Consider the following 14,805-nt stretch of genomic DNA (forward strand, 5'->3'; position numbering starts at 1 on the left):
CCTTCTTTCGCACTACATAGCATTCTGGTCTGCAAGGTGATTTTATTAGCACATAGTCTGGTTTAAGCCGCCTTGGACCGTTCTGAAGTGATGTTATTTTAGTAGTCCACATTGCTTTGATAAATAAACACTTTACAAATGCCTTGTAAGTTCAATCAAAACCAAAAAAAGCCTTCATTCATGCCTTGTTACATAACAGTAAGTAAGTCATAGATGCATTTTTGTAGTACCAAAAATAAAGTGTTAACACACACCTGAAAGAAATAGAAGTTACAACAGGAACAAATGAATGGGTTAATAAAAAAGAATGCCATAAAAAAGAAAGAGAGAGAAGAGCAACAGACCAGAGATTTTCACCTTTTTTAGAGGACTCAACAGCAGTCTCGGCAGCTAGCATTGCTTTAGCCTGTTTTACCAATTTCTCATTTAGAAGTTAAGGTAATGCACTACTGCCTTTTGGGCAAGCATTCTGGATTCGAACTGGACACCCTGTTATTGCTCTAGACTCTAGAGTTGGCATATTTTTCTGTGTCTGGGTGGGTTTTTATTCCAAAGTGGTACAAAATTATTTTTGATTTTTAGTGTTAAAAGATTTTATTAAGGGGAAAATTAGTAATAGTCTGTCCACCTTAAAAATGTTTTTTATTTTATGTTATGGAAAAACAGCCCAGCTATATGTCATTTCACTATAACATCGGGCTTTTTTGGGCCTTATTACTGTTGCATAGTTGGGATGGACTTATGCACTTTGTAATAATTTTTTTTTTTATTCACTATTCATGCTCCTTGGCTTCTCATCTAATAAAAATGACTAACCTAATAGGAAAGTGCCTTGTACTTCTTGTTGACCTCTGGCTGTGCAGCCAGACACAACTCCAACTCCATTATTAAATTTGCAATATGTCAGCACCATCATAGGCCTGATCACCAACAATAATGTGACAGCTTAAAGAAAAGAGGTCTACCTGATGAGTCAATGGTGTCAGGACAACAATCTGACTCTTAATGTCAGCAAAACTAAAGAGTTGCTCCTCGACTTCAGGAATCAGAAGGCAGACTACACTTTCCTCCACGTCAGAGGGGATGCTATTGAGAGGGTGGGCAGCTTTAAATTTGTTGGAGTGACCATCAAAGATGAACTGATGTGAACACAACACGTTTCAGCTTTTGTCAAGAAGGCTCACCAAAGACATCTGAGAAAAGCTCAGTCCTCCCCATTTTTTCTCACAAAATTCTGCAGGGTCACAATGGTCATTCCTTACTGGCTGCCTCACATCCTGGTGCAGCACTTGCTCGGCTCAAGATCACAAAGCATTGCAGAGGGAGGTAAAGGCCATGCAGAATATTACTGGCATACAGCTGCCCTCTGTTATTGACACACTCACTGCCTTTGAAAGCCAAACCATATTATTAAGGACCTCCGACATTTTTCACTGTTACCTTTCTCACTCCTCCTTTCAGGCAAATGGTACCTGGAAATCAATAGATTCAGGCACAGCTATTACCCACAAGTCATAAGGTTACATAAAAGGCAGTCACACTAACAAATATTGTCAGAAATATTGTAACTTAAAAACGTTTAACGTGTATGTACAGTGGTGTGAAAAACTATTTGCCCCCTTCCTGATTTCTTATTCTTTTGCATGTTTGTCACACAAAATGTTTCTGATCATCAAACACATTTAACCATTAGTCAAATATAACACAAGTAAACACAAAATGCAGTTTTTAAATGATGTTTTTTATTATTTAGGGAGAAAAAAAATCCAAACCTACATGGCCCTGTGTGAAAAAGTAATTGCCCCTTGTTCAAAAATCACCTAACTGTGGTGTATCACACCCGAGTTCAATTTCCGTAGCCACCCCCAGGCCTGATTACTGCCACACCTGTTTCAATCAAGAAATCACTTCAATAGGAGCTGCCTGACACAGAGAAGTAGACCAAAAGCACCTCAAAAGCTAGACATCATGCCAAGATCCAAAGAAATTCAGGAACAAATGAGAACAGAAGTAATTGAGATCTATCAGTCTGGTAAAGGTTATAAAGCCATTTCTAAAGCTTTGGTACTCCAGCGAACCACAGTGAGAGCCATTATCCACAAATGGCAAAAACATGGAACAGTGGTGAACCTTCCCAGGAGTGGCCGGCCGACCAAAATTACCCCAAGAGCGCAGAGACGACTCATCCGAGAGGTCACAAAAAACCCCAGGACAACGCCTAAAGAACTGCAGGCCTTACTTGCCTCAATTAAGGTCAGTGTTCACGACTCCACCATAAGAAAGAGACTGGGCAAAAACAGCCTGCATGGCAGATTTCCAAGACGCAAACCACTGTTAAGCAAAAAGAACATTAGGGCTCGTCTCAATTTTGCTAAGAAACATCTCAATGATTGCCAAGACTTTTGGGAAAATATCTTGTGGACTAATGAGACAAAATTTGAACTTTTTGGAAGGCAAATGTCCCGTTACATCTGGCGTAAAAGGAACACAGCATTTCAGAAAAAGAACATCATACCAACAGTAAAATATGGTAGTGGTAGTGTGATGGTCTGGGGTTGTTTTGCTGCTTCAGGACCTGGAAGACTTGCTGTGATAGATGGAACCATGAATTCTACTGTCTACCAAAAAATCCTGAAGGAGAATATCCAGCCATCTGTTCGTCAACTCAAGCTGAAGCGATCTTGGGTGCTGCAGCAGGACAATGACCCAAAACACACCAGCAAATCCACCTTTGAATGGCTGAAGAAAAACAAAATGAAGACTTTGGAGTGGCCTAGTCAAAGTCCTGACCTGAATCCAATTGAGATGCTATGGCATGACCTTAAAAAGGCGGTTCATGCTAGAAAACCCTCAAATAAAGCTGAATTACAACAATTCTGCAAAGATGAGTGGGCAAAAATTTCCTCTAGAGCCCTGTAAAAGACTCATTGCAAGTTATCGCAAACGCTTGATTGCAGTTATTGCTGCTAAGGGTGGCCCAACCAGTTATTAGGTTCAGGGGGCAATTACTTTTTCACACAGGGCCACACAGGGTTTGGATTTTTTTTTCTCCCTAAATAATAAAAACCATCATTTAAAAACTGCATTTTGTGTTTACTTGTGTTATATTTGACTAATGGTTAAATGTGTTTGATGATCAGAAACATTTTGTGTGACAAACATGCAAAAGAATAAGAAATCAGGAAGGGGGCAAATGGTTTTTCACACCACTGTATTTATTGTAAAGGATGCACTGGCGTCTCGGCCATGACGTACCCCATTCCTTTATCTGGCAAAAACGCCAAAAGAGACTGGTGGGACCCGTGGGAGACTACTTCCCATGGGCAGATTGTTCCCCCATACACTGAACTGCAGCATCCCTTCTGGCGAGCCCTGGTTTGGACATCAATAGGGCAGCATGGTAGTTGTGGCCCCATAGAGTTACTATGTTGGGTTACATGGGGGCCAGGAGATAATGGAATGAGCACCAGAATACTCCCTGGTCTGGATTAAAAGAGAGACCTCCACTTTACCTGGAAAGTCTGAACTGGGAAAGGTGCTGGACAACACTCACCTGGGAGAAGTGGAGGAGAAAGAAGAGAAAGAATTGTATTGCTGTGCTGTGATTTGCTGAACTAATGGAAAAGAAGCCTGTTGTGGGTACTTGTTCAATAAAAGCACTTGTTTTGAACTCGAGACTAGTGTTTGTAGAGTTGTGGGGTATATACGTAACTATATATGTATATATATTGTCACACACTTGCACTTGGGAGGCAGCTAAAGGGCCTGAATGAGGGCAATTCCATGCCAAACCAGGGGCTGGCAAAGTGTACTAATCCTTTCTCTTTTTCCACTGCAGACCACTTATGGGAAATTCCGCCTGGCCCTGATGATGTCACTTCTGACAACTTCATTTCCTGTTCTCGACCCAACAATTCCACTTCCAGTTCTAGCACCACTGATGTCGCTTCCTCTGATTGCCCTTAAAACTGCCATCTTTACCTTAGCATTTCAGTTCTGTTTTGGACTCTAACCTGTTCACATCTGTACATCAAACTATCCATTTTGCAGCCAGGAACAATATACAGGTGGCTGCCCCAAACCTTTTTTGTGGCTCCTTTTTTATTTGTCTTTGACAATATATATACAGTATATATATGGTTGAATAGTTTTACTGTCAAATAATGCAAAGAGTACACGACATGTGTTTCTCCCTAATTCTGGGCTCGTCAGGTGTAAACACTCACTGCACCCCCTCTCGGGGCTCGAACCTCGGACGTCAGCATAAGAGGCAAAGCCTCTTTATGTTGTGCCATGGCATGTGGTTCCTTTATTTGACAGCATGTAGATCGGGGTAATTACATTCCTGGCATTCGTAGTCTGAATCACAATCTGATTATGTGGGTGGTTACCTACCAGGTAACGCTTGTGGTTGGTCTGCAAGCCTCATAATCCAGTCTGCCTAATTCTGGTCTCGTCAGGCGTACACACTCACTGCACCCCCTCTCGGGGATCGAACCTCGGTGCAGTGAGTGTGTACACCTGACCACCCCAGAATTAGGGTGAAACACCTATCGTGTACTTTTTGCATTATTTGACAGTAAAACTATTCAACATTCTATGATCTACTTCTCACAACTGAAAGAGGGCACCATGGCCGAAGTTTGCCGACTTGCAGACCAACCACAAGCGTTACCTGGAAGGTAACCACCCATACAATCAGATCGTGTTACTACAAAAGCTATATATATATATATGTATGTATATTCTTCATGAAGGCTAAACATCTGAAACGTGTCTTTTACCTTCCTATACTGTTTACAGATATATAAATATATATAGTCGTGTGTGTGTGCTTGTTTGTTGTATGCTATTTATACTTTTTATTTTTCTTCGCCTTTTTCTTGTGTTCAGAGGAGACATGTAAGCAAGAATTTCAGTGTACTATTGCTCTACATACTATGCACACATGACAGTAATCTTGAGCAAACTATTGTACACTGCAACCATAAAATGTATTTACAACTGTTTTACTTATTTTTTGTATAAGGATATGGATGTGGTGAGAGAAAAAATGCAAGTGATGTGTGTAACAGAGCAAAATGCAGAGGATGGGAAGATATGGAAAAAGATGATACACTATGGCGACCCCTAACGGGAGCAGCCGAATGAAGGTTTAGTGAAGTAAAGGAAGATAAATAACTCTTTAGTATAGCATCTTTGTTGATGTTAATTGCTGTTTGCATACCTACAACAAAACCAAATAATTTTGCAAACTTTCTCACTCTCAACATACTTTTATTCCCTGGGGCTTCCAATATGTCATATTGAATGTGTTAAACTCAATCCATAGGTGGAGATGTCTACAGATAAACACAAAAATTTTGGCTTTTCAATGCACACAATTAATACACACACACACACACACACATATATTTATATATATGTACTCCACATTGTTTTACTAGTATGTTAAATTTATCCCACTGCTGACACCACTCAAAGGAGAATATTTCCAAAACAGATACCACTGAGACACAAACACTAGATTGTCACTCAGTAATGCAGAAGACTACTAGCCTTTTTCTAAACCCTACAGACTCAAGTGAAGACTTCAATCTCCTAATGATCATGATTGGAATATTTGAGAAATGAAAATTTACATCACAAATAAGAAAAATAAGCATATGATGTTCCGCTTTTTGATGTCTTAATTGAAATCTTTCATACCTGCTGCAAATAAAATTGAACCTTATCCAGTTGGCTCACTAATCTGTGCACAAAAATGAAGAAGCAGACTGGATTTGGCATTTACAATTTAATATCAGATCATATTTACTTTCATTGGCCCAGGTTGCACAGAGACAGTTTCATAAGTGCAGAGGCGTTTTCATGAAACTCTTAGACCAAACAGATGCCTGCTATAAAAAGAAACAGGCATCCTGGACTTCAAGAAAAAGAGCGAAAAACAAAGACAGACATGTTGCTTCATTTAATGATGAGGTCCTCATTCTAAGCAGGGAAGGTTATTAATCCTCCCGTCGAGATTAGGAGTGGGTGTCTGTCAGCCTGGCAACAAACAGTCCTGTAATTAGGTCAGCACACCATCAAGACACGAATATGTGTAACAACGGAGACAGGACTAGTGGATGAGAGCATCCATGTTCTCATTAGGGAGAGATCTAGACTTTTGATTTGAGGAAATCACTGGGTGACAGTGCAAGTGAGGATGCAGAACTTGAGGAGGTGGTTCAGAGGTCAGATCAGTAGGCCTCTGCGAGTTGACAAATAAACAAACCCCTCACTCACAGCACCTTGACATTACATGCCCCTGGTTGCTATGGCACTCTATGCATCCAGCTGGCTTTTAACAGAGAATTGAGGGTTAAAGACAGAGCTTCATGACCTTTCAGAAAGCACATCTGCAACCAAATTAGACAATATTAAAAAAGAGAGTGAGTGGTCTAATTCAGTTTTGCAATGCTGCTGCATTATTAAAGCCAATAAAATGTCACAAAAATCAATGGGGTTCTTACATAAGTTGCATCGAGGCCATGTCTTAAGAGAAACTGCCTACGACTTCCTGTTCATCCCAGAGTCAACTGGGTGCACTTACTGTGTCTATTCAGAATGAATGTACAGCCTAATGTTTAGGGTAAAAAAAACCCAACAAAACGTAGTCCAAAGGGTGTTCCTCATTGCTCCTACCACCTGCTCTTTGCAGAATAAAATACACACAGTATGTCGTAATATTTGTGCACCTCACACACGCATGAACATGCACACACAAAAAGAGGATGCACCTCCTCACATCCACTCCTGTCAACTTACCGTGGTGGCATACTGGATATCCTTCCAAATAGATGTCTCCCTGGAGAGGTCTGAGGCTTCAAAGAGATTGTCCAGGATGACTTCACCGATCATATCGTGCCGAGAGAAGCGATCAAAGTCGAAGACGCTGAGGTGTAGTTTACGGTTGACAAGCTCATCGTAGGGCACAGGAAACTGGAAGGACTCATCAAAGGTGGGATTCAGGGTTTTGCGGTGCACCCGCGTTTGGAACTTCCGCTTGCGGTCAGGCAGCAGGTAGATCTTTACGTAGGGGTCCGAGCTACCACAGAAGTCCTTAGCAGGCAAGTCTAAAGCCTTGAGGATGCGGACATTGAGCATTTCATTCTCGTAGTCGTACTTGAGAGAAAAATTAATTTTGCCGCATGTCTTCCCACTGTCCTTTGCTGACTCGTCCAACTCTACTGACTTCTGCTTGTACAACTCCGGCTTAATTCGACCGATGCTGGTGGGCTGCTCGTCGACGTATAGGATGTCTGAGCCATAATCCAGGCTGGATACATGCATCTGCCTAGGCAGGTGTCTCTTGAAAGAGCTGTGCCTGCGGGAAAAGGGAGAAATCCTCACTAGCCCACCTGATCAGAAAGCAGGAAATGTCACATCATAAAGAATCGATCAATGACACATGGATGTATGACACACCATACCTACTAATTATAATACGATTATGAAAGAATGAAAAATATTACATTCATCCAGTGACATTCTTAGTGGATCATAATGATGTTTACTGCTCAACAGAGCAGAGAGAGTTTCTGCAAGACAGTCCATATTGTGCATATGTTCAATTTAAAGTATGACATTAGGAACCATGAAGCTGCACCATATTTATAACATGTAATTTAGCAATCCTGCACCTAAAAAATAACTATAGTCAAATCCATAATTACAGACACTAAATGAGTAAAAATACAGCATTGACAATAAATGCAATGAAGTGATTAAAGTAGAACATGAGAAACAGAAAAACAAAGAGTACTGTACAGTATATACAAATTATGGAATACAGAGACAACAAATCAGTGACAGCCTGATATACGAAACAAAACCAAAAAAATGAAAATGTGCGTGAAAGAATTCAGCATACTGAATGAGAAATATGGAATAATAAGAAACACATACTAATGACATGAGAAACAGAATATGAAATTCAAAAGAAACAAAATAAAACTTGTTTACTATACAGAGTAGAAATACAGAATGAGACAGAAAAGCAAATGATGTAGCACAGTATGATCAATTCAGAATGGAGAACATTTTGTTTCATTTCTAAAAAAGAGAACTACTCACCGTACTTTTTTGGTGTTTAACATGACTTTAATACTATGGTTTAATGGAAAATTTAAAGAAAATAATACTGTTTAATTGCATTCGTCTACAGTATATTTGTTTATATACATACTACATTTCAAAAACTGCATTAAATTGAGCCTACTTTCCAGTATTTTATTCACCTGCATCTTGTCAGACATGCGTCCAATAAGGAGAGCTTTTAAAGGTAAGACCAGCAGAACCCAAAAGTAGGATGAATGAAAAGGCTGCTGACTCCTTTCCTCTTTTCACCCATAGAGTGGAGGAAGAATTACAGGAGGACCTCTGAAGTCACTTTCTTTAATGGCTATTTAAGAAGACATCAACCAGGAAGTGGGTGGTTGTTGTCAAACAAGAGTAGAGGACAGAGCTCCTTCACCAGATCTGCTATAAAGAAGAGTGTGCAGACCAGATGTGTATTGTCCTGATGTTTTTGCTTTCCTTGTCATTCAATTAATCAAAAAGGGTTACAATGGTGGTCACCAAGCCTCCCTGTTGTGTCCTATTGCTTCATTTGTGATTGCAATTAGAAATACAGAATAAGATCAAACCTGCGAATGTTGCAATTGAGCTCCAGTTTCACTGGGTCACATGCTTTGGGCCTGCACCAAATTAACATCACTCTGGACAAGAATTTTTAAATGCCTATCAGACAGCCTTGGTGTCACAATCCCTCCTGATCCACTAACAACTGTGTCTGGTGGACTCCCAGGTTTGCTTAAAGTGGAGAAGAACAAACGAACTGTAATTGCCTTTACTACACTATTGGCACGCAGACTCGTCTTACTCAACTGGAAGAATCCTAACTCTCCTATTTTAAGACAGTGAGTATCTGATGTTATATGCTATTTGAAACTGGAAAAAACTTCACACTTAGAGGATTTGTTCAAAGCTTTTTTAAAACCTGGCAGGATCTAATCAACACCATTTTAGAATAAGCATTTATATTAGGGAGAGTGACTTCTTTTTCTCTTTACTGCTCAGGGTAGGAGGGAGTTAAATTGAATTTAGTTTTGTTAAGTTTGACTTGATTGTACGGAATGTTACATGCTTTTAATAAATTCAATAAAAGATAAAAAAAAGAAAGAATAAGAGACAAAAAATAGGAACAGTTAATGTCTGTCAGAAACAATTAATATGACCAAGAATTGATGACTGAAAGATGCCACATCTGAGATACATTCAGTGTTCCTCACTGACACAAAAAATCAGCGATTTGAAAAGACAAATGTGTTAATTTAGGATGAAGAATCAGGAAAAAGTGAATATTGCAAAAAGAACAAGAGATCCACAACGAGAAACACAGATTATGATTCAGAACATGGGATATGAAAGAACGAGTAAAGAAAGTGAAACACAGCGATGTAAGTAATACAGAATGAGACATAAATAACATAGGGAAGGAATGTAAGACAGATGATAAAACATGTTGAAAAAAAATATATTGAATGTGAAAATAAATCTCATGTGAGACACAGAAAGAGAAATACTATTGGTAAAAAGCAGAATTTTAAACAATGACACATTAGTGCATTAGGTTCAAAGGGTTAAACCCACCTTGGTAAACAACCTTCCTCAGCCTATTTATTCTAACTGAGGAAATTCTGAGAGTCATTGAGTGTTTTGTGAGTATTATTATTGTAAGTACTATTTGGATTTTCTGGTATTATGGATTTTTCTTTTCCTTTTCTGAATTGCGTCTTTGAATTTCAGACTGGCTGTGCTGATTTAGAATTTCCTTTGTTATATATATATATATATATATATATATATATATATATATATATATATATATATATATATATATATATATATATATATATATTGTGAGAGGTGCCAGGCTGGAACTGTAATACTGGCCAGAGCTATAGCAGAATACTTTCTCAGCTGGGATGCTGGAATGTAAGTACAGGGGAAGGCAGCTTGCGTAGGGCATTGCCTTCCATAAGGTGCTAGATGGCAGCCTCCCTTGCGTACGGCATTACTATGGATCTCCACTGGCACATTAGGAGCTGTAGTTCCATAGCTCAGCCTTGTTGGGTTGTGTGTGTGCCACCAGGGGGCACTGAGGAGGCTAGCAAGCCTGCTATGTCGCGATCAGGTCTTACCAGGAAGTACTCCCAGGCCATGGTTTTGGGCAGTCATGCCGATTTTGTTTCCAACGTACAATCTTGAAATTAGGATTATTATGACATTTGGTGATGCTCTAACCTTGACATAGTGATGCATGATAAAAACAAACTGACGTTGAAAATACAAGGGGAAATTTTAAACATCAAAATAAAGAATCAGAATGAGAAACTGATTCTAGAAAACTAACCCTGAGTTAGAAAAGCCTTAAACATATGAATTAATTATTTATTTCATATCAATACAAACATCAGTTTACTTTGGTCATTTAAGCCCTGGCTTTACATTAATTTTCTCCCGTAAAGGACATTTGCAGCCCGGTTTTGGGCCTGTGAAGGGAAGAAAGCCTGCCATATGAGTTTGGAGCTAGGCTGCCTAAGATGAGGCCACGTCTGACACCCAGATGTAGTGGAGTCTGGTCTGGCTGTTGTTTATATTGAGGCCTGCTCACTCTTTTTGATTATTTTTGTGTTGTGGAGTTATAACAAGTAGGAGGATAGTGTTGGTTTGCATGTTAAGCAAAGGGTAGCAGAGCAAAGTAGTTAAATCTCAGCCCACCACAGGAGGGCCTAGGGGATGTAGTTTAGGCAGGAAATCCTGCTGGAAAGGAAATCACAAACTGCAGTGGGGGGACTGCAGGGGGTGACCTCAGGATTTAGTACGAGCTTCTGTTTTCAAAGATGCAGATATGGCATGAGCTATACTCCAAAAGTGCTCACTTGGCAGAATGGAGAAAGAAGAAGGTCAGAATAATGGTAGAAGCTTGTGCCACTTAGGAAGCACATAATTGTTAGATATGGCACTGCTGTGTAATGAAACAGCCAATGTGTTATAATCAGTTGGTTTTATAATTTTTTTGCAGCTCATCCTGCATCACTTGATTCACTCTTTATGTGTGCTCAGGGATTTTGGAACTTGAGGTTGATTTTTGCATTAAATGAGCAAGTTCAATAGTCTTTAACATCTTGCAGTGATGCCATCTTTAATTTCTGCGAGCATTGCTACTTTGTGGCCCTGTTATCAGGATGCAGGTCCTGATTTCCAGGAGTGTGGAAACAAGGGTCTCGATGCTGGGCGTCAAATGTGTGAAGGAGTTTAAAGCAGTTATTTCCTATCCAAATTGGTGTGGATTAAAACTTCCATTTTCAATTTTTTCAAAACTTTTATTTATTGATTTCCTGCTAATGAATTTCTTGCTCTCTTTCCTGACTTGTAAATTTTGGTTTGACTCACAGTTTTGTTTCTTTCAGTTACACATTTCTTCTTACTGTCTCTCTCAAGTCAATACACAGGGTGGGGGAATAGCACTTATTATTTTATTTTTGTGTTAATCATTTGTGTCAGTACTTCCAATATACACTGTCACACACGTACGCATGGAAGGCAGCTACAAGGCCTGAATGAGAGCAATTACATGGGTGGCGGAGTGTGCTGACTCTTTTTCTCATTTTACTGCAGACCGTTCATGGGTAATTTTGCCTGGCCCTGATGACATCACTTACAGTTACAGCCTTAATGATGTCACTTCCAGTTTCTGGGCATTTGATGACATCACTTCCGGTCTCGAGCCCATGGATGAAGACCCTTCTGGTTCTGGCCCCTTTGATGACGTCATTTCTGGTTCCGGCCCTTTGGATGACGTCACTTCCTGTACTGGCCTTTAAAGCTGCTATTTTTCCTCTATCCAGTCAGTTCTGTTTAGAACTCTGATCTGTACACATCTGTACACAATTTCTTCTGATTTTGCAGTCAGGATATAATATAAGAGTGGCTGCCCCAACCGTTAGTGAACTCTGTCAGTTCTTGTGACAACCCTTACTTGTAAACTTGATTTATCTCAATAAATATTTTTTGTTGGAAATCTGGAGTGGAGTGGTTGTTATTTGGGCTTGGAGTTTGCTCAGGAGTGGAGCCAGCAATTGGCAAAACTAAGAAACGCAGAGTGAGAGACAAAAAATATGAAATACAGAATGACACATGCTGAACATATAATATATTCAGCATGTAGATCTTTTTAAGGAGAATGTGAGAGATACAGCGTCAGGAGAAGGAAAATGGGATACAAGAAAAGAAAATGAGATGTGGAAAATAAAAACACGTAATGAGAGATACGGAATTAAGATTGTTGATTTGAGACACATAATTAAAGAGAAATGATGAGAAGCAAAATGAGAATTAACACCCAGTTTATAGTCCTGACGTGTGAAGCGATAATACGGAATAAGATAAGGTATGGAATGTGAGATGGAATGTAGACTGTGAGATGGGCATTGCCCAAATCCTCTTGTGTGCCACTTTAAAGTGGCTTAAGTGCCTCCATGTCTTGCAGTCAAATGGAGAGCAGTTGCCATGGATTGAAGACTCCCAGAGAGGGCACCACCCTGCCTCCCCCCGACACCCCCCAGCCTCACATCAAACCCCAGCACATCTGTCTTTCTGCTGACTCTGTGAATTGAGAGAAAGCGGAGACAGCAAAACATAACAAGAGTGGGATTTCAGGCCTCCGAAGCCTCCTTTTAACGGCGCTTATGAAGCGGATTTGCATTTCTCAATTTCACACTCCCAGAACAACAAATAAAAACATTTCCCATCTCTTGTACTTTTTTTTTGTCTCCTGGCAGCAGATCAAGAAGAATATGATTATCCTCAAAACTGGCGCTTTGCAAAGATGAATAAGGCTGGAAAAAGTTAAGCAAACAAGGGGTTGATGTAGTGGCTGAAATTACAAATCTTCTAAAATAAAAGAGGGGCCAGAAGTTAATAGGTTTTGCCAGAGAGCACTGAGAGATTGAGAAACGGCTCTCCCCCCATCATCTCCTAGCATGCATTTCACTTAGGGCTGATTTAACTGAAAGAAAGTCCTCTTTCTAAAATGTCTTTTTCCTCTTTAAAATATAATCTGCTTTTCCTTATGGGTTACACTTGACAGCTAATCTGCATGGGAAGTAAACATATCTTGGCTAAGCTATGAGTGAAACCGGAAGGGAAATATGTCATCCGAGGTAAGCAGTCCATGTGAAGGACAAAAGAGCGGTGGGAATACAATACAAAAAACACCTTAAAAGGTGCCACAAAAAAAGATGTGGAAAATTCAAGCCCCCAGCTTCAAAGTGCCTGCCAGAATTTAAGAAATTTCACAAACAAGAGGAGACCATTCAGTCCAACAAGCTTGTTTGATTGCTGATATCTAAGCTGCCCCAATATCTCATCCAGACTCTTCTTACAGTCAATTCCCTGTCTCTTTGGTTTATTCTAGAGTCTCACAACTCTTTGTGTAAAGAAATATTTCGTAGCATCAGTCCTAAATGCACATTTCTTTAATTTCCACTGGTGTCCTTGAGTATGTAAATCACCCTTAAGTTAGAAGAATTCTGCTTGATCCATTTTATCAACGCTTTTGAGGATTTTGAAGACCTGGATTAGTTCCCCATGCAGTTTCCTCTGCTTAAGACAAAACAGGTCTAATTCTCTAAGTCTGTCAAACAACATTCCCCTAGTTCTCCATCACCAATGCCTGCTTCCAGCCTACCAGTGCAGGCTCACACCAACTCAATCAGAAACACTTCACTGTCTGCCTTTGTTTTATTCTGTCCTGTGAATCTAAATGATGGCACTGAAACCATCTGGTTACCACACCAAAGCCCCACCAGCTACCACAGCTAGAATGAAGAATCTTGGAGTTACTGATCCCCCTTATGATTCCGGTGTGATTGATAATGGAGGGTCCCCAAGGTGCCCAGTGAACCTGCTCTAGTAGAGGGTTTATGTTCATGAGGAATAAAACTATAAAGAAACCCCCACACACAGACTCTGAATGGTTCATTCCCTTTTTCCCTGCTCTAACCCGTAGCAGGAGGTTCTGACCTGGTGGAAGATGCAGGCTCTGTTGACTGCCTCTGCATGCGAGCGCGTCTCAGAATGTGTTCCCTCATCGAGAGCTGAACTTCAGCAGGAATATCTGGAGAAGTGTGGCTGATTTTCACCGCCGCTTCCAGGATGCTCATGGCCCCCGGCTCTTTAAGCTTGTCTGCTGCCATCTTCTCCTTCTCTTGTTCTCCTGCAGATGGGGCAGCGTAGGGCAGGGAGAGGGCAGCAACACTTAAGGACAGGGCCTTGCTCCTCCAGGGTACCCAGCACAGCTTCCAAAGGAGAAAGAGAAAGACTGCCACCAGGGCAATGCCACACGTGGTAACAACGACAGCAAGGAGGCTGGTTGAAAGTTCTGTGGGGAAAGACAAATAAAGAAGAAGAAGGGTAAATCAAAAGTGGCTAGATTGTGAGTTAATATCCAAAGATCCTGACTCTGTGTGACCACTAGCAAGTCATTTCACCTGCCTGTACTCCATTTGGAAATAAGCGAAAGAAATGTAACCAATTGAACCTCAGATGTTGGAAGTCACCTTGGAGAAAGGAGTCAGTTAAATAATAAGTAAAAATAATAAGAAGAGCAAGGGTAAAACAGTGTTAGAATAGAAAAGGGAAAGAGAAATAAATGTGATGCATGCTTTGTGTTAATAAACATCAGTCCACTCAAAA

General features: G+C 40.2%; 1 protein-coding gene across 1 annotated transcript in view; it reads right to left on the minus strand.

Annotated features, from left to right (window-relative positions):
* The window catches only part of LOC120526488 (synaptotagmin-6-like), a 149,254-nt gene that overhangs the window by 99,892 nt on the left and 34,557 nt on the right, over positions 1 to 14,805 (minus strand). The window contains exons 2-3 of the mRNA XM_039749654.1: positions 14,134 to 14,491; positions 6,811 to 7,369 (exon numbers count right to left, since the gene is read on the minus strand). Coding sequence (XP_039605588.1) covers positions 6,811 to 7,369; positions 14,134 to 14,491 — 917 coding nt within the window. The remainder of the gene's footprint in view (positions 1 to 6,810; positions 7,370 to 14,133; positions 14,492 to 14,805) is intronic.

Source organism: Polypterus senegalus, chromosome 3, assembly GCF_016835505.1.
Source record: "Polypterus senegalus isolate Bchr_013 chromosome 3, ASM1683550v1, whole genome shotgun sequence".
NCBI lineage: Eukaryota > Metazoa > Chordata > Cladistia > Polypteriformes > Polypteridae > Polypterus > Polypterus senegalus.